The sequence below is a fragment of the Pristiophorus japonicus genome, chromosome 8, assembly GCF_044704955.1.
Source record: "Pristiophorus japonicus isolate sPriJap1 chromosome 8, sPriJap1.hap1, whole genome shotgun sequence".
NCBI lineage: Eukaryota > Metazoa > Chordata > Chondrichthyes > Pristiophoridae > Pristiophorus > Pristiophorus japonicus.
The window spans coordinates 44774208-44800368 of NC_091984.1; the positions used below are offsets into that span (position 1 = coordinate 44774208).

At 50.1% G+C, this 26161-nt stretch overlaps 1 protein-coding gene across 1 annotated transcript in view; it reads right to left on the reverse strand.

Annotated features, from left to right (window-relative positions):
* The window catches only part of dhcr24 (24-dehydrocholesterol reductase), a 54433-nt gene extending 39871 nt beyond the window's left edge, over nucleotides 1-14562 (reverse strand). The window contains exon 1 of the mRNA XM_070886727.1: nucleotides 14197-14562. Coding sequence (XP_070742828.1) covers nucleotides 14197-14427 — 231 coding nt within the window. The 5' untranslated portion in view covers nucleotides 14428-14562. The remainder of the gene's footprint in view (nucleotides 1-14196) is intronic.
* Nucleotides 14563-26161: the final 11599 nt, after the last annotated feature.

Sequence of the window (26161 nt, forward strand, 5' to 3'; positions counted from 1 at the left end):
TGGATGTGGAGAGCAGGAGATAGGGGGTTGAATGGGGAGGAGGGGAGAAGAGAAGAGGGTGTGGGTGAGAGAGGGAGGTGGGGGGGAGAGAGAGGAGGGGGTGGGGGGGGAGAGAGAGGAGGGGTGGGGGGGAGAAGAGAGAGGGAGGGGTGGGGGGAGAAGAGAGGAGGGGTAGGGGGGAGGGGGGGGAAGAGAGAGGAGGGGTGGGGGAGGGAGAGAGAGAGGAGAGGATGGGGGGGAGGGAGAAGAGAGAGGGGTTGGGGGAGGGGAGAGGAGAGAGGTGTGGGGGAGGGGGAGAAGAGAGGAGTGGTTGGGGGGGGGAGAGAGAAGGAAGTGGTTGGGGGAGGGGAGAAGAGAGGAGTGGTTGGGGGAGGGGAGAAGAGAGGAGTGGTTGGGGAGGTGGAGAAGAGAGGAGTGGTTGGGGAGGGGGAGAAGAGAGGGAGTGGTGGGGGAGGGGGAGGGTGGAGAAGAGAGGAGTGGTTGGGGGAGAGAGGGAGTGGTTGGGGGAGGGGGAGAAGAGAGGAGTGTTGGGGGAGGGGGAGAAGAGAGGAGTGGTTGGGGAGGGGAGAAGAGAGGAGGGGTGGGGGAGGGGGAGAAGAGAGGAGTGGTTGGGGGAGGGGGAGAAGAGAGGAGTGGTTGGGGGAGGGGGAGAAGAGAGGAGGGTTGGGGGAGGGGGAGAAGAGAGGAGGGGTTGGGGGGGAGAAGAGGGGGAGGGTTGGGGAGGGGGAGAAGAGAGGAGGGGTGGGGGGGGAGAAGAGAGGAGGGGTTGGGGGAGGGAGAAGAGAGGAGTGGTTGGGGGAGGGGAGAAGAGAGGATGGGGTGGGGGGGGGAAGAGAGGAGGGGGGGGGGGAGAAGAGAGGAGGGTTGGGGAGGGGGAGAAGAGAGGAGGGGAGGGGGGGGAGAAGAGAGGAGGGGTGGGGGGGGAGAAGAGAGGAGGGGTGGGGGGAGAAGAGAGGAGGGGTGGGGGGGGAGAGAGAGGAGGGGTGGGGGGGGAGAAGAGAGGAGGGGTGGGGGGGGAGAAGAGAGGAGGGGTGGGGGGGGAGAAGAGAGGAGGTGGGGGGGGGGGGAGAAGAGAGGAGGGGTGGGGGGGGGAGAAGAGAGGAGGGGGTGGGTGGGGGAGAAGAGAGGAGGGTGGGGGGGGAGAAGAGAGGAGGGGTGGGGGGGGAGAAGAGAGGAGGGAGGAGGGGGGGAGAAAGAGAGGAGGGAGGGGGGGGGGAGAAAGAGAGGAGGGAGGGGGGGGAGAGAAGAGAGGAGGAGGGGGGGGGGAAAGAGAGGAGGGAGGGGGGGGGAGAAAGAGAGGAGGGGTGGGGGGGGGAGAAGAGAGGAGGGGTGGGGGGGGGAGAAGAGAGGAGGGGTGGGGGGAGAACGAGAGGAGGTGGTGGGGGGTGAGAAAGAGAGGTGGTGGGGGGGGGAGAACGAGAGGAGGGGTGGGGGGGAGACAAGAGAGGAGGGGTGGGGGGAGAAAGAGAGGAGGGGTGGGGGGGAGAAAGAGAGGAGGGGAGGTGGGGGGGAGAAAGAGAGGGGGTGGGGGGGAGAAAGAGAGGAGGGGTGGGGGGGAGAAAGAGGAGGGGTGGGGGGGAGAAAGAGAGGAGGGGTGGGGGGGGAGAAAGAGAGGAGGGGTGGGGGGGGAGAAAGAGAGGAGGGAGGGGGGGAGAAAGAGAGGAGGGAGGGGGGGGGAGAAAGAGAGGAGGGAGGGGGGGGGAGAAAGAGAGGAGGGAGGGGGGGGGGAGAAAGAGAGGAGGGGTGGGTGGGGGAGAAGAGAGGAGGGGTGGGTGGGGGAGAAAGAGAGGAGGGGGGTGGGGGAGAAAGAGAGGAGGGGTGGGGGGGAGAAAGAGAGGAGGGGTGGGGGGGAGAAAGAGAGGAGGGGTGGGTGGGGGAGAAAGAGAGGAGGGGTGGGTGGGGAGAAAGAGAGGAGGGGTGGGTGGGGGAGAAAGAGAGGAGGGGTGGGTGGGGGAGAAAGAGAGGAGGGGTGGGGGGGGAGAAAGAGAGGAGGGGGTGGGGGGGAGAAAGAGAGGAGGGGTGGGGGGGAGAAAGAGAGGAGGGGTGGGTGGGGAGAAAGAGAGGAGGGGTGGGGGGGAGAAAGAGAGGAGGGGTGGGGGGGAGAGAAAGAGAGGAGGGGTGGGGGGGGAGAAAGAGAGGAGGGGTGGGGGGGGAGAAAGAGAGGAGGGGTGGGGGGAGAAAGAGAGGAGGGGTGGGGGGGGAGAAAGAGAGGAGGTGGTTGGGGGGAGAAAGAGAGGAGGGGTGGGGGGGGAGAAAGAGAGGAGGGGTGGGGGGGGAGAAAGAGAGGAGGGGTGGGGGGAGAAAGGAGGAGGAGGGGGGGGGGGGAGAAAGAAAGAGGAGGGGTGGGGGGGAGAAAGAGAGGAGGGGTGGGGGGGAGAAAGAGAGGAGGGGTGGGGGGGAGAAAGAGAGGAGGGGGTGGGGGGAGAAAGAGAGGGGGTGGGGGGGGAGAAAGAGAGGAGGGGTGGGGGGGAGGGAGGAAGGAGGAGGGGTGGGGGGGGGGGGAGAAAGAGAGGAGGGTGGGGGGGGAGAAAGAGAGGAGGGGTGGAGGGGGAGAAGAGAGGAGGGGTGGGGGGGGGGGGAGAAAGAGAGGAGGGGTGGGGGGGAGAGAGAAGATGGGTGGAGGGGGGGGGGGAGAGAGAAGAGGGTGGAGGGGGGGGGGGGGGGGAAGAGAGAAGATGGGTGGGAGAGAAGATGGGTGGGGGGGAGGAAGGAAAGAGAAGATGGGCTGGGGGGGGGCGGGGGAGGAGAGAGAAGATGGGGGGGGGGGGCGGAGGAGAGAGAAGATGGGCTGGGGGGGGGGGAAGGAGAGAGAAGATGGGTGGGGGGGGGGGAGGAAAGAGAAGATGGGCTGGGGGGCGGGGGAGGAGCTGAACGGGCCCCGCCGCCGACGTGGAAGCTGGGCCGCTGCGGAGGTCTTCGGGCAGGCCGCGCTCAGGAGATGCCGGGCGGATGGGCCCGCCAAAGATGTGGAAGCCGGGCTTTCGCAGAGAATTCAGGCGGGGCCTGCCCCCAGCGAGATGCCAGGTGGGCGGGACCGCCGACGACGTGGAGAGTGGGAGGAAGGAAGAGAGAGCTGAACGGGAGGGAGGCCCGAGTTCCGATCTTCGCCCGGGGAGCCTATTCGGCCAGGGCTGGGGCCGGCATGCTTTGGGCCCCTCCCTCGCAGCCTCGGTGGCGAGGAGCTGTTGTACATGCGCACACACTCTAGCACGCATGTGCAGAGGTCCCGGCACTGTTTTCAGCGCCGGGACCTGGCTCTGCCCCCGACCCCTTGTGCTGTGCCACGCCGAGCACGAAGACGTCCTGAGGAGCTCGCAGGATCACAAGGTAAGTTTTCGGCACCCTTTTTATTCCAGAAAGTCGGCGCACCTACTTGGGCCCCTGAAATGCAAACTTTTCTCTCACTGATTCACTAATTTTGAGGGTTTCAAATGGGTTCAAAGATTAAAGTTGTATTTACCAACTTCGTACTTTGGCATTAGAGTGCTCCATTGAAATAATACAAATTGTTCCAGGTAGCTACCCTACAGATCAAACAAAATGAACTGCATATTTGCCCATTTTAGTGCCAAAGCTAGAAACTATAACTTTCTCTCGTGATTTCTGACCAAAGACTAAAATAAGCCGATGCATTTCCCAATCCAGTATGATGACCTCTACTCAGTGATGGTTTGAGTCCATTACCCCACATAACAGGAATAAATGTCTCAATTGCTGAATACCATTGTACCTACATAGAAACCTCAAATCCTGTATACATAGAGAGGTCAATATACCTCTCAATGCAAGGTCAGTCAAGTAATTGATTCCTCAAGGTAGGATACAATTCTTTTGGCAGTGACTGTGCCGACATAAGTTGAAGAATAGGAGTACCAAAAGAGCATGGTGTGCTAATTCTACAAATACAAATAAATGACAGTTTGTGCAAGCTTCTTGCAAACTTTTTGGAAATTAAATATTCTTAAAAATAATATTCAAACTGACTTAATTACTGATTGTGCTGAGGTAGGGCAATTTATGGATAATAAACAAAGAGGAGAAAAATGGACATAGTAGCCTAGCTTGTGAAACAGCTCAGATAGTGGCCAATTAAAGGAAAAAGGTCATCTATTCAGGAGAGAGTCCAGGCAGAGTACTGAATGGAGATAACCTGGAGAAACTGCAACACAGGACTAGATGCATGCTAAACGGCAGAAGCTATAGACAGATCTAAGCGATCACAATCAACAAATCAGATCAAAGCTCTGCAGTCCTGCCACATCCAGTTGTGACTAGTGGTAGACAATTAAATTAACAGGAATAAGAGGCTCCATGAATATCCCCATCCTCAAATGATGGTGGAGCCCAGCACGCGAGTGCAAAAGAGAAGGCTGAAGCATGTGACCATCTTCAGAAGTGCCGAGTGGATGATCCATATCGGCCTCCTCCCATCACAGAAGTCAGTCTTCAGCCAATTCGATTCACTCCACTTGATATCAAGAAACAGCTGAGTGCACTGGATACACAAAGGCTATGCGCCCAGACAACATCCCGGCTGTCATGGTGAAGACTTGTGCTCCAAAACTAGCTGTGCCTCTAGCCAAGCTGTTCCAGTTCAGCTCCAACACTGGAATCTACCCAACAATGTGGGAAAACTGCTGAGGTGTGTCTGGTCCACAAAAAGCAGACAAATCCAAACTGGCCAATTACCGCCCCATCAGTCTACTCTCAACCATCAGCAAAGTGATGGAAGGTATTGTCAACAGTGCTATCAAGCAGCACTTACTCATCAATAACCTGATCACTGTTGCTCAGTTTGGGTTCCGCCAGGACCACTCAGCTCCAAACTTCATTACCACCTTGGTCCAAAATGGACAAAAGAGCTGAATTCCAGAGGTGAGGCGAGTGATTGCCTGGACATCAAGGCAGCATTTGACCAAGTGTGGCATCAAGGAGCCCGAGTAAACCTGAAGTCAATGGGAATCAAGGGGAAAAGCTCTGAACAGGCTGGAGTCATACCCAGCACAAAGGAAGATGGTTGTTGTTGGAGATCAATCGTCTCAGCCCCAGGATATCGCTGCAGGAGTTCCTCAGGGCAGTGTCCTAGGCCCAACCATCTTCAGCTGCTTTATCGATGACCTTCCCTTCATCAGAAGGTCAGAAGTAGGGATGTTCGCTGATGACTGCAGTGTTCGGTTCCATGCGTAACTACTCAGATAATGAAGCAGTCTGTGCCCACATGTCCATGACCTGGGTGACATTCAGGCTTGGGCTGTTAAGTGGCAAACAACTGTCAGGCAATGACTGTCTCCAATTAGCGAGGATCTAACCACCGCCCCATGACTTTCAACGGCAATATCATCCTGGGGGGGTCACCATTGATCAGAAACTTAAATGGACCAGCCACATAAATACTGTGGCAACAAGAGCAGGTCAGAGGCTGGGTATTCAGCGGCGAGTGTCTCACATCCTGACTCTCCAAAGCCTTTCTACCATCTACAAGGCACAAGTCAGGAGTGTGATGGAATACACTCTACTTGCCTGGATGAGTGCAAATCCAACAACACTCGAAGCTCGACACCGTCCAGCACAAAATGGCCCACTTGATTGGCACCCCATCCACCACTGGCACACTGTGGCTGCAGTGTGTTCCATTTACAAGATGCACTGCAGCAACTCGCCACGGCTTCTTCGGCAGCACCTCCCAAACCCACGACCTCCACCACCTAGAAAGATAAGGGCAGCAGGTGCATGGCAGCACTATCACCTGCAAGTCCCCTCCAAGATACACAGCATCTATCGCCATTCCTTTATCGTCACTGGGTCAAAATCCTGGAACTCATTCCCTAACAGCACTATGGGAGTACCTTCACCACATTGACTGCAGCAGTTCCTTGCGGCGACTCACCACCACCTTCTTAAAGGCAATTAGGGATGGGCAATAAATGTCAGCAATGCCTACATTCCAGGAACGGAAAAAAAACTTGGAAAAATCTCCACTAGAGATATTTTTGAAAATCAAATCAAATCCACCATGAACTTCACAATACACATTGCCTGGGGTGTTTCCAAAGCTCAAAACCACGCATTCATACAAGGATAATTATAAACAACGCTCACCTAAACCTTTACTTCAACTCAGTGGATTACAGCCTTGTAATCACTCCCAACTATTCATTTTTCCTCTACCCCACATTATACTTATAACTATTTAAATTTTAGTAGGGTGGTGTAACCTAGATGTGTGTTTATTACCGGCGTTACACATGTTACCATGGACATTTTATGACTGCAAAATTGACAAATAAAGATTGCAATTCCAGGATTCAGATTGGCCCTGAAATTCTAAAGGCTTCTTTAGGACAAACGCCTCCGACTGGAGAATTTTTACAAAAGTACCTGGTGATCCCGGAGGCGCCTGCGATTGTGGTGGGGAGGGCTTCTCATCCCGCGCTGCGAAGCGCGCTCCCGTCCTCCAGGTTTGGACGCAGAAGGTGCAGTCACGTGCGACTGCTCAGCCAATCAGGTACAGTATTTCACAGCTTTCTCATTAATAGCAATGAGAACTCCGTATCTACGAGTTTTCATTGCTATGAGAAAAAAACACACTAAACACAATAATAAAAAAAACACCTTACAATTAAAATTTATTGAAATTAGTTAATAAATGTCAAAAAATTCTGATTTTTTAAAAAGTTTTTTAAATTATGGTTTAATATAAACTTACTGTAGTGGGCAGGGTTTTTAAACAACGTGTTTTTAAAATTTTATTATGTTTGTGTGTTTTAAAACTCTTACGCCTGTAAAAGTCGGCTATGCACCCACTTTTATCAGGTGCAAGAGTTTTCAGGACATCCACTGGGTAAGATATGGGCAAATACCGCAATCTTGCCCATGCAAATGTCCTCGCTCCAGAGATGCGGAGGATCGGTCAAGCTGGAGCTTGACAGATCGGAAAAGTCGGTTTTCAGCGCATGCGCATTGTGCGCTGAAAACCGGCTATTGCGATGCCTTCTCAGGTCCGTACAGACCCGGGGAGGCCGGGATTTCCAGGCCAAAATGTCTGCTCGACATAAATGTACAAAACAGCCTAGCTTAATATTGGGTAATGGATGACAGATGAAACTTATAGAATCATAGAATGGTTACAGCACAGAAAGCGGCCATTTGGCCCATCAATACTATGCAGCTCTCTGCAAGAGTACTTCAGCTAGTCCCACTCCCCCACCCTTTCCCCATTAGCCCTGCGATTCTTTTTCCTTCAGGTACTTATCCAGTTCCCTTTTGAAAGCCACGATTGAATCTGCTTCCACCACCGTTTCATGTACACCACATCAACCGCATTGCTCTCATCAACCCTCTCGGTTACTGTTATATATGAAGAAATAGTCAGACAGAATACTGTGAGCTCAAAATAAAGTGTGACCGAAGTCTTTTATTGCAGGTCTCCAGAGTGCCTCTCCAACCTGTGAGGCCTCCTTAAATACCTGTGCTCCCAAGGGATTATGGAATCTCTTGGGACTCCAGGGGTTGAGCCCTCTTGTGGCTGTACAGAGCATATACGAGTTTACATATATAACAGTTACCACATCAAAAAGCTCAATCAAGTTAGTTATACACGATTTACCTTCAACAAATCAGTACTGGCTTTCCGTAATTAATTCACACTTGTCCAAATGAATTAATTTTGTCCTGGATTATTATTTCTAAAAGCTTCCCCACCACCAAGGTTAAACTGACAGGCCTGTAGTTGCCGGGTTTATCCTTATACTTTTTTGGAACAAGGTTGTAACATTTGCAATTCTCCAGTCCTTCCCACCCCCATATTTAAGGAGGATTGGAAGATTATGGCCAGTATCTTCGCAATTTCCACCTTTACTTCCCTCAGCATCCTAGGATACCTCCCAACTTAACCAATAAAAGGACATGAAATCACCATCAATATCCACACAGGCCATTTACTCCAATCTCTTCTGCAGTCTCTGCAGGCTTATGGTTGCAGCAGGAACACCAAGTTGCAAGAAAGTAGAACCATTTAATCCTGGCGACAGCACAGCATGTTAGGCGAACCGTGAGGTGAGCAGGTCTGTAAGTAATTTCCCCCTGCCCTCAACATCTCAAAAGAAAATAATATGTAATTAACTAAGAGCTTGTGTTAGATGCAATTTGTAACTCGAATAGATTTTGCTTTCAAATCAACATACATGTCAACTCAAAAGCAAAATATTGCAAATCCTGAAATACCTGAAATAAAAACAGAAAATGCTGGAAATCTCAGCAGGTCAGGCAGCATCTGTGGAGAGAAAAACAGAGTTAATGTTTCAATTCGATGACCCTTCATCAGAATATCAACCTGAAACGTTAACTGTTTTTCTCTCCACAGATGCAGCCTGACCCGCTGAGATTTCCAGCATTTTCTGTTTTTATTATACATGCCAACTGCCATGTTTCATACTGACAAGCCAGCATTTCTTGAGTTGTGTTTGCTTGTTAGCACCAAAAAAAGCATGGGAATTTTATCTATCTCACCACAGCCCCAAAGTCTTCCCATCGTATTACACAAATCTCAATGTGCACAGATCAAATGCCTCCCACACTGTCTCATGATTAAATTACAGTATTTATGTACCTCAAACCATATGGGGGAACCGCAAGGTGGATCAAGGAATAGACTTGGAAACGCTGGGTTATCAAGGTGAATACTTGGTTAAAAGTATGAACAGCAAATGAAGGCATAGTATTGAAACACCAATGGAGCAAAGGTGAACTTGACCAGAAATAAAATCTGAGAGAATGCTGGATCATGTTTGTTTACTGTGTGTGGGGTGGGGGGGGGAGGAAAGAGAAAGAAAGAAAGAAAGAAAGAAAGAAAGAAAGAGAGAGAGAGAGAGAGAGAGAGAGAGAGAGAGAGAGAGAGAGATTATTATATATCCCGGGCCCGTACGAAGGCATCGGAAAAGCCGGTTTTCAGCGTGCAATGTGCACACGCTGAAATCCGGCTTTTCCGCTTGACAAATCGTTGACATCTCGGGAGCAAGAACATTTGTACGGGAAAGATTGCGGGATTTACGCATACCTTGCCCGGCAAATGTCCTCAAAACTCTTGAACCTGATAAAAGGAGGCGCATAGCCTACTTTTACAGGCGTAAGAGTTTAAAAACCTATAAAAAACATGAAAATAAAATTTTTAAAAACATATTTATGTTTAAACCCTGCCCACTCGGGTAATGTTATTTTAAACCCCAACCCTAACACTTTTTTTTTTAAATCGGCAATTTAAAAAAAAAAACATGTATAACAACTTTAATTTCTATTAGTGTATTGTGTGAGGTGTTTTTTTTTTAAATAAATGTTTTATGTAGTGTTTGTGCGTTTTGGGGTTTTTCTCATTCATAGTAATGTAACTCGAATCTCCTATTACTATGAATGAGAAAATACTTACCCGTGATTGAGTGTCCAAGCCATGTGACTCCTGCAGACGTCCCTACGAGCACACACTGACGCACAGGGAAAGGAGGCCTGTGGATCGGGATCTCGAACGGGCATGGCAGCTTCAGGTAAGTGCGCATTTTATGTCTATTATTTAGTGCTTTGCCCACAGGAAGTCCTCGAGAGGAATTTCTGCCCCAGTGTTGTAGACTAATTGGGACTTTGTGTTCAAGGACAAATCTTGTTAAAACTTGTTATACCGTTCTTTCAAAGGACAAATAAGCAGAGAATAACCAAGGACAGTGCTTTGGTGAACGCAAGAAGTGAAAGAAAACAAGTCTATCTATGGTTATTCTGTTCAGCACAAACATGGAGAGAAAAAAATATATAAAAACAGACAGGCTCGCAGTGATTTTCAGGCGACCACAAGCAGCATTTAAAGAAGTCATCCTTTCTAGAAGGATCAGATCACTCACTTCTGAGCTGTGATCCTTGAATAAGGTTGTATAGCATCTGAACGTGGATGGCATCTGTTGATTTAGTGTGTTTAAAACCATTCTAAAGTCAGTTGATTCTTACCTTTCGCGCCCAGTAAAGGATAGATAAATCCTACAAATTCATAGAATCAAAAAATGGTTACAGCACAGTAGGTCATTCGGCAGTCAAGCCTGTGCCGGCTCTCTGCAAGAACACTTCAGCTAGTCCCACTCCCCCGCCCTTTCCCCGTAGCCCTGCAATTTTTTTTCTTCATGTACTTATCTAATTCCCTTTTGAAAGCCACAATTGAGTCTGCCTCCACCACCATTTCAGGCAGTGCATTCCTGATCCTAACCATTCGCTGCGTAAAAAAAGATTTTCTTATGTCGCCTTTGGATCTTCTGCCAATCACCTTAAATCTGTGTCCTCTGGTTCTCAACCCTGAACCCAACTGTTTCTCTCTCCCTCTCTACTCTGTCCAGACCCCTCATGATTTTGAACACCGATATCAAATCATCTCTCAACCTTCTCTGCTCTAAGGAGAACAACCCCAGCTTCTCCAATCTATTGAGGTAACTAAAGTCCCTCATCCCTGGAATCATTCTCGTAATTTTTTTCTAAACCCTCTTTAAGGCCTTCACAACCTTCCTAAAGTTCAGTGCCCAGAATTGGACACAATACTCTAGCTGTGGCCAAACCAGTGTATTAAAGGTTCATCACAACCTCCTTGCTTTTGTACTCTTTTTTTTTAACCACTTTCTCAACCTACCGTGCCACTTTCAACAATTTGTGCACATATACCCCCAGGTCTCTCTGTTCCTGTACCCTCTAGTTTATATTCCCTCTCCTCGTTCTTCCTACCAAAATCACTTTGTACGTTTCTGCATTAAACTTCATCTGCCACGTGTCTGCCCATTCCTCCAACCTGTCTATGTCCTCTTGAAGTCTATCCCTATTCTCCTCACTATACTTCAAAGTTTGTGTCATCTGCAAATTTTGAAATTGTGCCCTGTACACCCACAACTAGTCATTAATATACATCAAGAAAAGCAGCGGTCTAGTGCTGATCCCTAGGGAACACCATTGTACACCTTCCTCCAGTCCGAAAAGCGTTCACCACTGCTCTGCTTCCTGTCACTTAACTAATTTTGTATCCATGCTGCCACAACCCCTTTTATTCCATGGGCTTCAACTTTGGTGGCAAGCCGATTATGAGGCGTTTATCAAACACCTTTTGGAAGTCTATGTACACCACCATTGCCCTTATCAACCCGCTCTGCTAACTCATCAAAAAAATTAGTTAAACATGATTTGCCTTTAACAAATCTGTACTGGTTTCCGTTGATTAATCCACACTTGTCCAAGTGACTACGTTTTGTCCCAGATTATCGTTTCTAAAAGCTTCCCCACCACTGAGGTTAAGCTGACTGACTGGCCTGTAGTTGCTGTGTTTATCTTTACCCCCTTTTTTGAACAAGGTGTAACATTTGCAATTCTCCAGTCCTCTGGCACCACCCCTCGTATCCAAGGAGGATTGGAAGATTATGGCCAGTACCTCCACAATTTCCACCTTTACTTCCCTCAGCATCCTAGAATGTATCCCATCCAGTCCTGGTGACTTATCCATATAATATTTATATACAGCCTTTAATGTAGTGAAATATCCCAAGGCACTTCACAGGAGTATTATGTGGCAAAAGATTTGACACTGAGCCACACAAGGAGGAATTAGGGCAGGTGACCAAAAGCTTGGTCAAAGAGATAGGTTTTAAGGAGCGCCTTGAAGGGAGGAAAAAGAGGCAGAGAGGTTTAGGCAGGGAATTCCAGAGCTTAGGGTTTAGGCAACAGAAGGCACCACCTCCAATAGTTGAGCGATTATAATCAGGGATGCTCAAGAGAGCAGAATTAGAGGAGTGTAGACATCTCGGGGAGGTAGGGGGGGGGAGGAGGGGGTGGGGGGGGGGGAGGAGGGGCGGGGGGGGGGGAGGAGGGGGCGGGGGGGGTGGTGGTGGTGGAGGGGGGGGTGGAGTGGTGGGGGGGCTGGGGATGGAGTGGTGGGGGTGCTGGGGAGGGGGTGGAGGTAATGGGACTGAAGGAGATTACAGAGATAGGGAGGGGTGATGCCATGGAGGGATTTGTAAACAAAGATGAGAATTTTGAAATCGAGGCATTGCTTAACCGGAAGCCAATGTAGGTCAAGGAGCTCAGGGTGATGGGTGAGCAGGACTTGGTGCGAGTTAGGACATGGGCAGCCAAATCTTGAATCACCTCTAGTTTATGTAGAGTACAATGTGGGAGGCCAGCCAGAAGTGCACTGGAATGGTCAAGTCTAGAGGTAACAAAGGCATGGATGAGGGCTTCAGCAGCAGATGAGCTGAGGCAGGGGCGGAGACGGGCAATGTTAGAGAGGTGGAAATAGGCAGTCTTAGTTATGGCGCGGATCGGTGGTCGAAAGCTAATTTCAGGGTCAAATATGACACCAAGGTTGGGCTGATTCAGCTTCAGATAGACGTTAGGGAGAAGGATAGAGTCAGTGGCTCGAGAACAGAGTTTGTGGGGGGGACCAAAAACACACACAGCCCTCGGTCTCGGGGTAGATTTATTCACACAGCCCCCGGTCTCGGGGTGGGTTTATACACACACACTCACACAGCCCCCGGTCTCGGGGTGGGTTTATACACACACACACAAAAGCCCCCGGTCTCGGGGAGGGTTTATACACACACACAGCCCCCGGTCTCGGGGTGGGTTTATACACACACACACACACACACACACACACACACAGCCCCCGATCTCGGGGTGGGTTTATACACACACACACACACACACACATACACACATACACAGCCCCAGGTCTCGGGGTGGGTTTATACACACACACACACAGCCCCCGATCTCGGGGTGGGTTTATATACACACACACACACACACACACACACAGCCCCAGGTCTCGGGGTGGGTTTATACACACACACACACAGCCCCCGATCTCGGGGTGGGTTTATATACACACACACACACACACACACACACACAGCCGCCGATCTCGGGGTGGGTTTATACACACACACACACACAGCCCCCGGTCTCGGGGTGGGTTTACACACAAACACAGCCCCCGATCTCGGGATGGGTTTATACAGACACACAGACCCCCCGTCTCGGGGTGGGTTTATACAGACACACACAGACCCCGGTCTCGGGGTGGGTTTATACAGACAGACCCCCGTCTCGGGGTGGGTTTATACAGACAGACCCCTGTCTCGAGGTGGGTTTATACAGACATCGGGGTGGGTTTATACAGACATCGGGGTGGGTTTATACACAGACCCCAGTCTCGGGGTGGGTTTATACACACACACACAGCCCCCGGTCTCGGGGTGGGTTTACACACACACACACACACACACACACAGCCCCCGGTCTCGAGGTGGGTTTATACAGACACACACAGACCCCCGTCTCGGGATGGGTTTATACAGACACACACACAGATCCCGGTCTCGGGGTGGGTTTATACAGACAGACCCCCGTCTCGGGGTGGGTTGATACAGACAGACCCCCGTCTCGGGGTGGGTTTATACAGACAGACCCCAGTCTCGGGGTGGGTTTATACAGACAGACCCCAGTCTCGGGGTGGGTTTATTAAGACAGACCCCAGTCTCGGGGTGGGTTTATACAGACAGACCCCCGTCTCGGGGTGGGTTTATACAGACAGACCCCCCGTCTCGGGATGGGTTTATACAGACAGACCCCCCGTCTCGGGGTGGGTTTATACAGACAGACCCCCGTCTCGGGGTGGGTTTATACAGACAGACCCCCCGTCTCGGGGTGGGTTTATACAGACAGACCCCCCGTCTCGGGGTGGGTTTATACAGACAGATCCCCCGTCTCGGGGTGGGTTTATACAGACAGACCCCCCGTCTCGGGGTGGGTTTATACAGACAGACCCCCGTCTCGGGGTGGGTTTATACAGACAGACCCCCCGTCTCGGGGTGGGTTTATACAGACAGACCCCCCGTCTCGGGGTGGGTGTATACAGACAGACCCCGCGTCTCGGGGTGGGTTTATACAGACAGACCCCCCGTCTCGGGGTGGGTTTATACAGACAGACCCCCCGTCTCGGGGTGGGTTTATACAGACAGACCCCCCGTCTCGGGGTGGGTTTATACAGACAGACCCCCCGTCTCGGGGTGGGTTTATACAGACAGACCCCCCGTCTCGGGGTGGGTTTATACAGACAGACCCCCCCGTCTCGGGGTGGGTTTATACGGTGTATTGCACTCTGCTCCCTGGAGGCTGGCTCACCTGCCTCTGGATGTCCCTGACCCGCTGGTCGTGTTGTTTGGGAGCGCTGCACATCTTGAAGACCAGCCAAGCCCGGAGATAGTAGTAGACATCAAAGACGACAGAGAGGGGCAGCAAGAAGAGGCAGACGAAGACCCAGCGGTGGTTGATGATGACATACTCCACACCTTTCCTACGGACCCAGAACAGCAGCAACGCCGCCAGCACGGCCAAGTAAACCACCGGCTCCATCCTACCAGCACTCGCACCTGCCCCAGCCCCAGCCGAGCTGCCACTGTTGTTATTGTTGTCGATACTGGTGCTGGGATTCTCCCTGCCGAGGACGCAACCCTTGTGCTGACCGTTGCTGATCCCACCCCTCACCCGGCGAGCCCGGCCACCATAGGGCGAGCGCCGGCCCTGGCCCCGCCCCCGCTCCTCTTGGTTCATCAGAACGAGCCTGGTGATTCCGCGCGAGACCGCCCAGGGCGCGCTCCCATTGGTTGCCTGAGGCGTCTAAACCCATTGTTCCCCCCTCGCTCCGCAGGGTTCGTCCAATAGGATGCGCCGGCTGGATCAGGCCACCGGGAGCGCGGGCACTCCATTGGCGCACGTGTGTCCGCCGCCCCCCCCCACCCCTCTCCTCCTGACCACTCATTGTGATGAGTGGAGTAAATAGCGCAGGTGAAGCAACCAGCAAACATTTCATGCAACCGTTTTTATTCTCTTCTCAGTAATGCAGAATAATACAATTATACAAAATGGGATACTGTGATTTATTAATTGCTAGGGAATCACTATTTAAAAACATAAGCGTACAGACTACCCCATTTCAAACATGTCCACTATTATTTGTAATAAATGTTTAAAGGATTTGTTTGAACAAAATGTATTGTTGAAAGCTTGCTCAAAACCAAACATCCAGCCCCACAACTTACAACACATTTGCATGTTTTGTTTTGAAGAGTTTTATGTTTATTTGTACTATTTATGCATTGGTATCATTGACAATTGTCTAAACACTTTAACCCAGGATGAATGAAAGCAAATTATTTTACATTTAAATTGCCACATTAAAAAGAAAGATTTATATTTGCATCGCACCTTTCACGACCACCAGATGTGCCAAAGCGCTTACGGCCAATGAACATAACATAAAAAATAGCACTTTTTCAATTGTAGTCACTGTTATAATGTACGAAATTGCATAGAAGAGACTAACATAAGCAAGGGACAGGCATCCTTGCTAGTTGTGCAGTTTGCAGATAACCAACACTGAATGAAGAAATCTCACAGCTCACATTTCCAAATGGTACAGCTAGCAATTGAGTCCTAAAATATAGTGCTGTTAAATATATAGACAATCTTAGCAAATATGCTGTTAATTATATATACTAGACAATCTCCCAAGGAACTTTTTAAACTCATTCTTGGGATGTGAGCATCACTTGCAAGGCCTCAATTTTTTTCCCCTTCTGTGAGAAAGAGGGAAATCTTCATTTCAAAGTCTCCCGACTCACTGGACTAAATGAAAAAATATTATTAATGAAAGTCTCAAGATTGTATTATGTAACTGATACACATGCACAATGATGCTTGAATAATCATTCTTTTAAAACTAGTGTAATATGCCGTTGGTAGAATCGGTTAGATTTTAAAATGGAAAAAATGCAGGTGCTGGGCGCTCGGACTAACACTCTTGACCAACATTTCAAAAGCTCTTCTCAGCAAACGTATTAATAAAAACAGACAAGTTGTCTATGGGAAAGGGCTGAAGGAGTAGTGAAATTCCAGTGACTGAGGTAAGAGGCAAAGGGAGTCCGACATTTTTTGTCTCAAACTGAAATAATTGATTACTAGGGCGCCACCATCTTCTCCGAGCAAGGCACTGCCATCGCTGTGTTAAGGAGCTGATACAAGGGTAAAAAGCAGATGATGTTAGGGTGTCATAAGATGATGTCTTGACATGGACCAGTGGGATCATAAGGTACATGACATCCCTGTAATTGGACAGGGGGTTTCAGGTGTGAGTCAATGATTGGATTAACTGGTCCCCATAGGCTTTGCTGGGATGAAGAAGTATAAGAAGGGGTCTCAAAAATACTTAGGTTGTAGAAACATTCGGCAAAGAGCTTGGGAACATCCACCAGGCGAGCTGAGGAGGGATTCGGGTTGGCAGAAGACCCACATGCATCACACTGGGTGGACGAGCGAGCCTAGAGGCTAGGGCCAACAGGGGTTTACCGTGGAGATCGCGTCTTCTACCCAGGGCATAATGGGTAATATAAACCTTGATTGAGCCTTATTTACCTACCGCTCAGCTGCTGCACTGTATCAAGTCTCACTTACACTGAATAAAATATAATTACTGTCACCAATGTGGGTTAAGTCGAATCTTTTGGAACTTAGGAGTGAAAGGGTTGACACCCAGAAACTTAACACTTCCCTAGTTACAACTGAGTCGTTTGCATCCACAATCACTCCTGTAGATTCTTCTCACAGAACCTTCCTGCTTAGCAGTGCCAGCCAGCCTACAACAGCCCTGCAATTGACAGGCAACTATGTGGTTGGAAGAGAGGTTGGAGAAACAGACTTCTGCTTGCAGTTGCGGGCAGAACTGTAGTCCAATTGGGTTGGACAGAAGCATAGGGGCGTCACCAGCTGGAAGTTGAACGAAGAGCATGACCAGTGCCATGAGTGGAGTGGAATGGAGTGGCAGATGTAGGAAGTAGCAGCAGGGCACACGGTCTGGAAGTCAAGGAGGAGACAGCATGGTCCCAAAGAATGAGCTTGCAGCAGATTTAAGGAGGGCGTGGGGGGGGGGGCGGAGGCAAATTGGAGCTATAGCGAGAAACTGAAATAGTTACTGACCCTGACAGGACTCTGCTAATCACATGAAATCTGTTAACGCTATATGACCCATGTAAGAAACTTGTGTTAACGTGCAATGCGTCGTCCTATGGTGTCGGGTGTGTGTTGCAGCATGTCAATGCCAAGGGTCAGTTACAGCCGGTAGCTTATGCCTCCAGGAGTCTGTCCCAGGCAGAAAGGGGCTACGGGATGGTAGAAAAGGAGGCGCTCGCATGTGTATATGCGGTAAAGAAAATGCACCAGTACCTGTTTGGCAGGAAATTTGAGCTGGAGACAGATCACAAACCCCTAACGTCCCTTTTGGCCGACAACAAGGCCATAAATGCAAACGCATCGGCCCGCATACAGAGGTGGGCACTCACGTTAGCTGCCTATGACTACACAATTCGGCACAGACCGGGCACCGAAAACTGCGCCGATGCACTCAGCAGGCTCCCACTAGCCACCGCTGAGGGGGCTACCGAGCATGGTGCTGAGATGGTCATGGCTGTTGAAGCTTTCGGAAGCGAAGGCGCACCCGTGACAGCCCGTCAGATTAACGTCTGGTCAAATAGAGACCCGCTATTGTCTATAGTCAAGAAATGTGTCCTGAATGGGGACTAGGCAGCCACGTACAGGGCATGCCCTGAGAAATTTAAACCATTTCACAGGCGCAAGGATGAACTCTCGATTCAGGCCGATTGCCTACTGTGGGGAAACCGTGTAGTCATGCCCCAGATGGGCAGAGAGGTGTTCATCAGAGAACTCCACAATGGGCACCCGGGCATTGTCACGATGAAGGCAATTGCCAGGTCACACGTTTGGTGGCCAGGGATAGACGCAGATCTGGAACTTTGTGTTCGCAGATGCAACACGTGTGCCCAGCTGGGCCATGCGCCCAGGGAAGCCCCCCTTAGCCCCTGGCCATGACCCGCCAAGCCTTGGTCACGCATCCATGTGGACTACGCAGGTCCTTTCATGGGGAAAATGTTTTTGGTTGTAGTAGACGCCTACTCCAAATGGATCGAGTGTGACATTTTAAATTCAAGCACATCCTCTGCCACGGTAGAAAGTCTACGGGCAATGTTCGCCGCCCACGGTCTACCGGACATCTTGGTCAGCGACAATGGCCTGTGCTTCACAAGCACTGAATTCCAGGACTTCATGGCAGGCAATGGAATTAACCATGTTAGAACGGCACCGTTCAAGCCGGCCTCAAACGGCCAGGCAGAACGAGCAGTGCAGATCATCAAATAGGGGATGCTCAGATTCCAAGGGGGTTCCCTACAAACCCGCTTATCACGCCTCCTGTTGGCCTATAGATCCCGACCACACTCGCTCACAGGGGTTCCACCCGCAGAGCTACTAATGAAAAGGACGCTCAAAACCCGATTATCCCTTATACACCCCACCATGAAAGAAATTGTCGAGAGCAGGTGCCAGTCACAATATCACTACCATGACAGGAATGCGAGGGCGCGATGTATTGATGTAAGTGATCCTGTTTTTGTCCTCAACTACGCTGCAGGGCCCAAATGGCTCACAGGCACTGTGGTTGCCAAAGAGGGAAATAGGATTCTGGTAGTTAAACTTACCAATGGACAAATCTGCCGCAAACATGTGGATCAAACAAAAAGGAGGTTCTGCAACCCCATAGAAGAAGCAGAGGAAGAACACGATATAGAGTTCACTCCACCACAGGTGACCGAACACCAGAACCAAAGGGAGGAGAGCCCAGTCACTGTGGGCAGTCCGGACAGGCCTGAGGCACTGCAAACAGCAGACACTCAGGCCAGCGCCCAACAACCGGAGCCCCAACTCAGGCGCTCTACAAGGGAGCGTAAACCACCAGAGAGACTCAACCTGTGATCCCAATAAGACTTTGGGGGGGAGGTGATGTCATGTATTCAACCAGCATTGTAACCCATGTATAAACTGACCTAAGTTGTACATCGTGTGAACACTGACCACTAGGTGGGAGACACTGCTAACCTGGACCTTCAGATATAAAAGGGGAAGCTCCACCCACCTTCATCACTTGAGTGCTAAGGAATAAAGGACAGGTCACAGACTGACCTTCTCTCAAGCATGGGCCTCGTGTGCATTTATACTGTGTAGTAAGGACGTATCAGAAGGCTTGTGAGTACTGAGGCTACAGGTAATGCTGGTCTAAGCAGAGATGAGAAATGAGTTAGGAGTCTTATCTTAGTAGTCCATGTGAGGTTTATAAACTTTTTTCTGCATGGCAGCCAGGTCCTTGGAACAATGTGCTTGCACTGACGTGCTCTGCCACCTCTGCCCATTGTTGCTGGAAACTAGCCGCGATTCTTTCTTGCCACTGAGTGGAAAGATGAGGACCCTCCTCCTGCCAACCTCTTCCACTAGCATTTCCAAAGCATCTGAAAACCCTTCTGGCATTTCTTCTGCCTACCATTGTACTATTGTTCAAAATGAGGCTGATTGCAGCCACAGTGCACCTCCCCTTTAAGAGGTTCTGGATGGCTTTAAGTGACATCAGCGATGTTCAATTTCTCCCTTCAAACTGAAGGATTTTGGATTAAATAAGACCTATTATGGAGATGGGACTGTCAGAATGACGCACACCCAGGAACCGTGAGATGAATAAAAGAATGGACATGAAACTTTGGATTAGCAGAATGAACACTTGGTAAAAGATTTAAATTAATTTGGTTAAAAGTATGAACAACAAACAAAGGATACCTCCTGTGCAGCCAATACAATCGGAGCAAAATTACAGGTACTTAGAACAACCTCAAAAAAAATTCCACTTATATGACATTTTTAACGTAGCAAAACTTCTTAAAATGCTTTGTAAGTTCTGTCAAGATGGGACTTCATCCACCCCTTCTGTATTCACCCCAACAGTGACCCATTTTCCTGGGTCAAGTTTCACTACATATGCATTAGGGATTCCTGGTGGGATTCTGACCAACCAGAAAGTTTGACCTGCAGCACCAGCAGAAGCACCCTGAAAATGGCTGCTGTCATGTATGTATGCTTGGGGTTACTAGCCATCACTGTTGGAGGTCATGGGGCTGTACGCACATGTGCGCAACCCAGGTATAAAAGACAAGCCATCGTGTAATGTTTTCACTTTGGGCCCAAATAAAGCAGAGCGAGGTTCATACCTGTGTTAGTTTACAGTATTCAGTCTATCGAGTTATTACATACATAACAGCTGCAATGCTCCCACTGAAGCCCTTGACTTAGACCAAGGCCTTCAGTTGGTAAGTTCGTCAGTAACTACTGGATTGTTGTAAAAACCCATCTAGTTCACTAATGTGCTTTAAGGAAAGAAATTTGCCGTCCTTACCTGATCTGGCCTACATGTGACTCCAGACCCACAGCAATGTGGCTGACTCTTAACTGGCCTCTGAAATAGCAGCTCCTTCTCTAGGGCAATTAGGGATGGGCTATAAATGCTGGCCTTGCTGGCGACGCTCACATCCCGTGAATGAATAAAAACAAAAAAAAGTGCTGTGCTCAACGGTGGGAAGGATAGCCACTACGAGGTCCTGTCTCTCCACTGGTAGGCCTTGCATCTAATGTTCCCTGTAATTTATTGGAGGTGCACTGCCCCTTTTAAGGGCTGTGTGGCCCATTCATAGTTTTGCATACGTGCAAATTTTATCATTGCAAAATCTGGTCCAGGGTTGCGCGGGACCGGCAGAGAGCTGCGTCACCACACAGCTTATAAAGAACATTGTGTGTATCCTTAATCAAGGTTTACAGGGCCATTTTGTCACCTTTGAGTTGACAGTTTGTTCCAATTAAATAGGTTAGGGAGCACCAGGTGTCACAATTTGAAGTTGTACAAGTTCAGATCTAGGTTAGATGTCAGGAGGTGGTTCTTTTCCTAGAGAATAGTGGGCCTCAGCTGGCTAGGGGCTTGTGCTGTGGACGCCGATTCGCGGAATTCCTTCAAGCGAGAATTGAAGCTGTTTCTGGCTGGGGCAGAGATCGCCTCATACAAAAGGTAGGTACTGCATAAAATTCTCAGGCCAGAGTGATCTCCTGGCTAGAGAATGATTTAACTTTTCACTTGCTCAACTTCTGATTTTAAAATTTGCTTATAATGACTCTATATATTAATCAATTTTGTTTCAATATAATTGATCTTGATTCTACTGATTCTACTATTGTCATCAACCTATTCCCTATGTAAATTGAGTTTTTCTTCTGTGTCCATTTGCGTGCGCATTTTGGCTGCCGCTTCAGACCTGAGCCATTTACTTCTATTTCTACTTCTTTTCTCCTGCTTTTTCTTTTCACTCTATCCCTCCCTGACCAGTCTCTCCTGTCATCATGCTGTCTTTCAACTTTCCTTTCTCAGATACTCTGTCCTCCTAAGTCCCTACCCCAACCCTTCATTACTCTCCTGCCGCCGTCCCAGGCGTGACTCCCTTTTAGATAAGCCTGCAACTTCCCTCAGTGCCTCTCTTGGCATCCTCCGAAGGGCTCATCGAGGCACTCATTGCTGTCTCCTCACGAGTAGCAACCGCAACTGTCCCATCCTACTCTCTCTACAACCTTGCCACCCAGCTTGCCCATGGAGGGCTGACATGGAAGTCTCCTCCTTGTCCAATTCACAGTCTAAGGATAAGGGGGAAACCATTTAGGACCGAGATGAGGAGGAATTTCTTCACCCAGAGAGTGGTGAACCTGTGGAATTCTCTACCACAGAAAGTTGTTGAGGCCAATTCACTAAATATATTCAAAAAGGAGTTAGATGAAGTCCTTACTACTAGGGGAATCAAGGGGTATGGTGAGAAAGCAGGAATGGGGTACTGAAGTTGCATGTTCAGCCATGAACTCATTGAATGGCGGTGCAGGCTGGAAGGGCCGAGTGGCCTACTCCTGCACCTATTTTCTATGTTTCTATCTATGTTAGCATGCGCCATCCTCTCTGGGACTCCACTCTCGCTTGTTGAGCCCATCTCCCTCTGTGAGCGGGCACGGATGGGCTCATTGGACTCCTGAGAGGCAGGAGCAGTGCTTGAGGCGGCCTCTGTCACACTCACAGCAAGTGCGTCGATGCTCTGCGGGACCCTATCCAATGCACCCATGAGGTCACGGTGCATTTGCGTGGTCTCCCTGGTCATAGCCTCCAAGGCCAGGTCCATGTCTGCCTGTCTCTCAGCTGAACTCCTGGGCCGACTCACCCTCCGGGGAGCTGGCCTCCGAGCTTCCCCTCCCACTGGGCATTGCTCTAGGCCACAGGGGCCAGGAGGCTCAGGCTCCTCAAACCCCTTAAAATCAAATTCGTCCAACAATGTGTTCTCCCTACTCGGTGGGACTGATGGCATCTCCTGCTCAGTTATCACACTGTCGTACCCTCCCTCGTCATCTCTCCCGTCGCCCGATGTTGACGGTTCAGGGGGAGGATGCTGCGCTTGTGGCTGATCACAAAGCAACAGACGTGTGATTAGCAGCAGGGGAGGGGATAGGGAGGTAAAAGGAAGGTGGCATTGGACATCTATATGTTCAGGGGGTAGTCCACTCGATATCAGGGGTCAACTCACATAAATTGCAAATGCCATTCACATACCGTCACTACCCATAGGGGGCTCTGCCTCGCCGTCGGCCACCGCGCGAACTGGGGTACCCAGGAGGGCCGACACTCGTTGCTGCATCTCAGTGAGGTCCTGAAGATCAGGCTCCCCACCTTCGGTGCACTACTGCTTCTGGCGATTGTGCGAAAATTTCAATAAGAATAAGAAGGTGTTAATGAGTCCGCAGATCATCATGTGACACATGTGCCTTCCATAGTAGAGTAGCTGCTACTGTCTGGAAGTGTAAAGATGTGCATTATAATCTGTGTGGCTGCGCACAGAGTATGTGGGAAGGCTGGGAGGAAGTGAGAGCCACGCGGATTGCGGCTCAGGGTGACATTTGCGAAGGGTAGTGTGAGGATGGGTGAGAATGAATGGGGGAACAAGAGGGTCCATGCCGCCTGAATGCGCAGGGCATGGCTGGTGAACTGAGTCTCCAGCTTTCGGGTGGCTTCAGCAACCCACACCGTGGCCTGGAACACATAGAGAAGGAGCAGCTTCCTCAAAGACTTTACATTGTGTGAGACAGTGAACTTGCAACCATGGCAGGGGTGCATTAATGTAATGGGTGCTCACCCTGATAACCCTCGTGAGGTCGTTAAACTTCTTGCGACATTGGGTTGCAGTTCAAGGCACTGTGTCTGTCACAGAGATATCCTGTGCTATCTCACTCCAAATCCTCCGAAACACTCTTGGCACGGGCCCCCTCCCTCCAAAAAAATGCAAGGCAAGCCAACTCCTCTCAATGGCCTGTATCAGTGCCTCAGCGGCCGTAGCTGATAAGCGGCGTGCTCTCTGGCGCTCTGCCTGCTCCTCCATTTTCCCACTCTGCTCAAAGTGCACCAGTGGAACTGCGCATGCGCAAACTTAAAGTGCTGCGGCCTAAACATTCGGCTGGACTCGGGAACTATAGCGGGCCTTGCGCATGCGCAAGTAAAGTTGCGTTTTTTGCACGGCAGTTTTCGGTTGGGACGGCCGAGCACAGGTGTGTAAGGCATGATTTAGCAACGCCGATCATTGAAGCTGAGTCGCGGCCGAATTTCCAGGATGGAGGCGCAAACTTTTATAGGGCGCTACACTCACCACCCTGCCAGGATTAACTGCGCCAAATTGCCAGAACCGAAAATACAGCCCTATACTTTTAACCTTCAGACTGCTAGCCAGGAAGTGAGCCAGATGATTGCCTACATTTACAGATCATGTGATACCGTGATACTGAAACAGACACTAATGTTGCAGCAAAATAGCTCATAAAATGTCATGACTAGCTTTATTGCTGTAAAACTTCCCGCCCTAAACCTGGGAGACACAAAATATGTCAAACTGGAGAAGACTCTTCCCAGAGAGGGCAGTCCAGAATCCAACAGCACTGGACAAGTAAACCTGTCCGAGGTACTGAAAGTGTCATGTATTCTACTGTCATTGTAATCCATGTATAAACTGACCTAAGTTGTACACCGTGAAAACACTGATCACTAGGTGGTGAACTTGTGGGAGACACTCCTAATCTGGACTTTCAGGTATAAAAGGGGAAGCTCCACCCATCTTCTCCACTTCAGTGCTGTAATAAAGGTTACTGGTCACAGAGTGGCCTTCTCTCTAGTATGGGGCTCGTGTGCATTTATACTGTATGGTAAGGACATATTATTGGCGACGAGAAACTGGGATTTAAATCACGCGAGCATGGCCACTAGCAGCACAGACGAGAGGTACTGTGTTGGTGATGATTGGGACGATTTTATTGAGAGACTACAGCAAAGTTTCGTCATGAAGGAATGGCTGGGACAGGATTCGGCTGACAAACGCAGGGCTCATCTCCTGACGGTTTGTGGATCCAGGACGTACACCCTGATGAAGGACCTTCTAGCGCCAGAGAAGCCAGCGGACAAGACTTTTGAAGAGCTCAGTAAGTTGATCAGGGAACACTTTAAACCGGCGAGTAGCATGCACATGGCGAGACACCGGTTTTACACGCACCGGCGACGAGAAGGGCAAAGACTTCGTGGCAGATCTCCGGCGACTGGCGAGCCTATGTAAGTTCCCAGATGCAGGCAGAGTGGAGATGCTGCGAGACTTTTTTATTGAGGGCATCGGGCACGCTGGGGTTTTCAGGAAGCTGATTGAGACCAAAGACTTGACCCTGGAAACGGTGGCTTTGATGGCCCAGATATTTATCTCAGGGGAGGAAGAGACCAGAATGATGTTTGACAAAAATCTTGGTTTCAATGCAGCAAATGGACATGGAGTCAACATTGTTAACGCGGCACACAGTTCTCCAGGCAGACAGGGGCAATCAGACATGCCTGAGCATGTAGTCGAATCCAAAGGGGGAATTCAACAGAGACAATGGCTAGCTGAACGGCGATTCATGCCATCGCAAGGGACAATGCGGCCAGTAATGGGGCCATCAACACCTGTCAATGGTTCTTTTAAGGACAGTTACAGAGACAGTCAGAGACGATCAACTGGTAATGGACCTTTGGTTCCAACAACAGCTCATGTTGGAGGTGTGGAGGCAAACACCCAGCCAGAGCTTGCAGGTATCAGCAATATACCTGCAGAAATTGTAACGTCAGTGGTCACTTGGCGTGTATGTGCAGGAAGCCTGCAGCCAGGTTGATGTAAGAGGAGGACGGGCCCGATGTAAGCCCTACGAGGCCAAATGAATACTGGGGGAAATTGCTGGAAGCTGAAGTTCTGCGAGTTCATGTGGAGCACATATACAGTTCATATACACCAGGACGCCACCGATAATGATGAAAGTGCTCCTCAATGGCATCCCAGTATTAATGGAGCTAGACACAGGGGTCAGCCAGTCCCTGATGAGTATGAAACAGTTCGACAAGTTGTGGGCATCCAAGGCCAGTAGGCCAAAATTATTGCCAATTGACGCACAGTTACGGACATATACAAAGGAGATCATTCCGGTGCGAGGCAGCGCCACGGTAGTCGTGACCCACAAAAATTCGGAGAACAGGTTGCCACTCTGAATTGTCCCGGGGGACGGTCCCGCACTACTGGGGAGGAGTTGGCTTGCTGTCATGAACTAGAAATGGGGCGATGTCAATGCAATTTCTTCTGTGGAGCGAATATCATGCTCACAGGCCCTGGACAAATTTGACTCATTATTTCAACCCGGCATTGGCACTTTCATGGGGACCAAGGTAGTGATTCACATAAACCCGGACGCCAGGCCAGTACACCACAAGGCCACAGCGGTGCTGTACGTGATCCGGGAAAAGATGGAAGGTGAATTGGACTACCTGCTGAGGGAAGGCATCATTTCGCCAGTCGAATTCAGTGACTGGGCGAGCCCGATTGTGCCGGTGCTCAAGGCGGATGGGTCGGTCAGGATATGTGGCGATTACAAGGCCACCATCAATCGGGTGTCACTCCAAGACCAGTACCCGCTTCCGAGAGCGGAGGACCTCTTTGCGACGCTATCCAGTGGCAAACTTTTTTCAAAATTGGACTTGACCTCAGCTTACATGACCCAGGAGCTAGCGAGTGAGTCGAAGAAGCTGACCACCATCATGACACACAAGGGGTTGTTTGAGTACAAC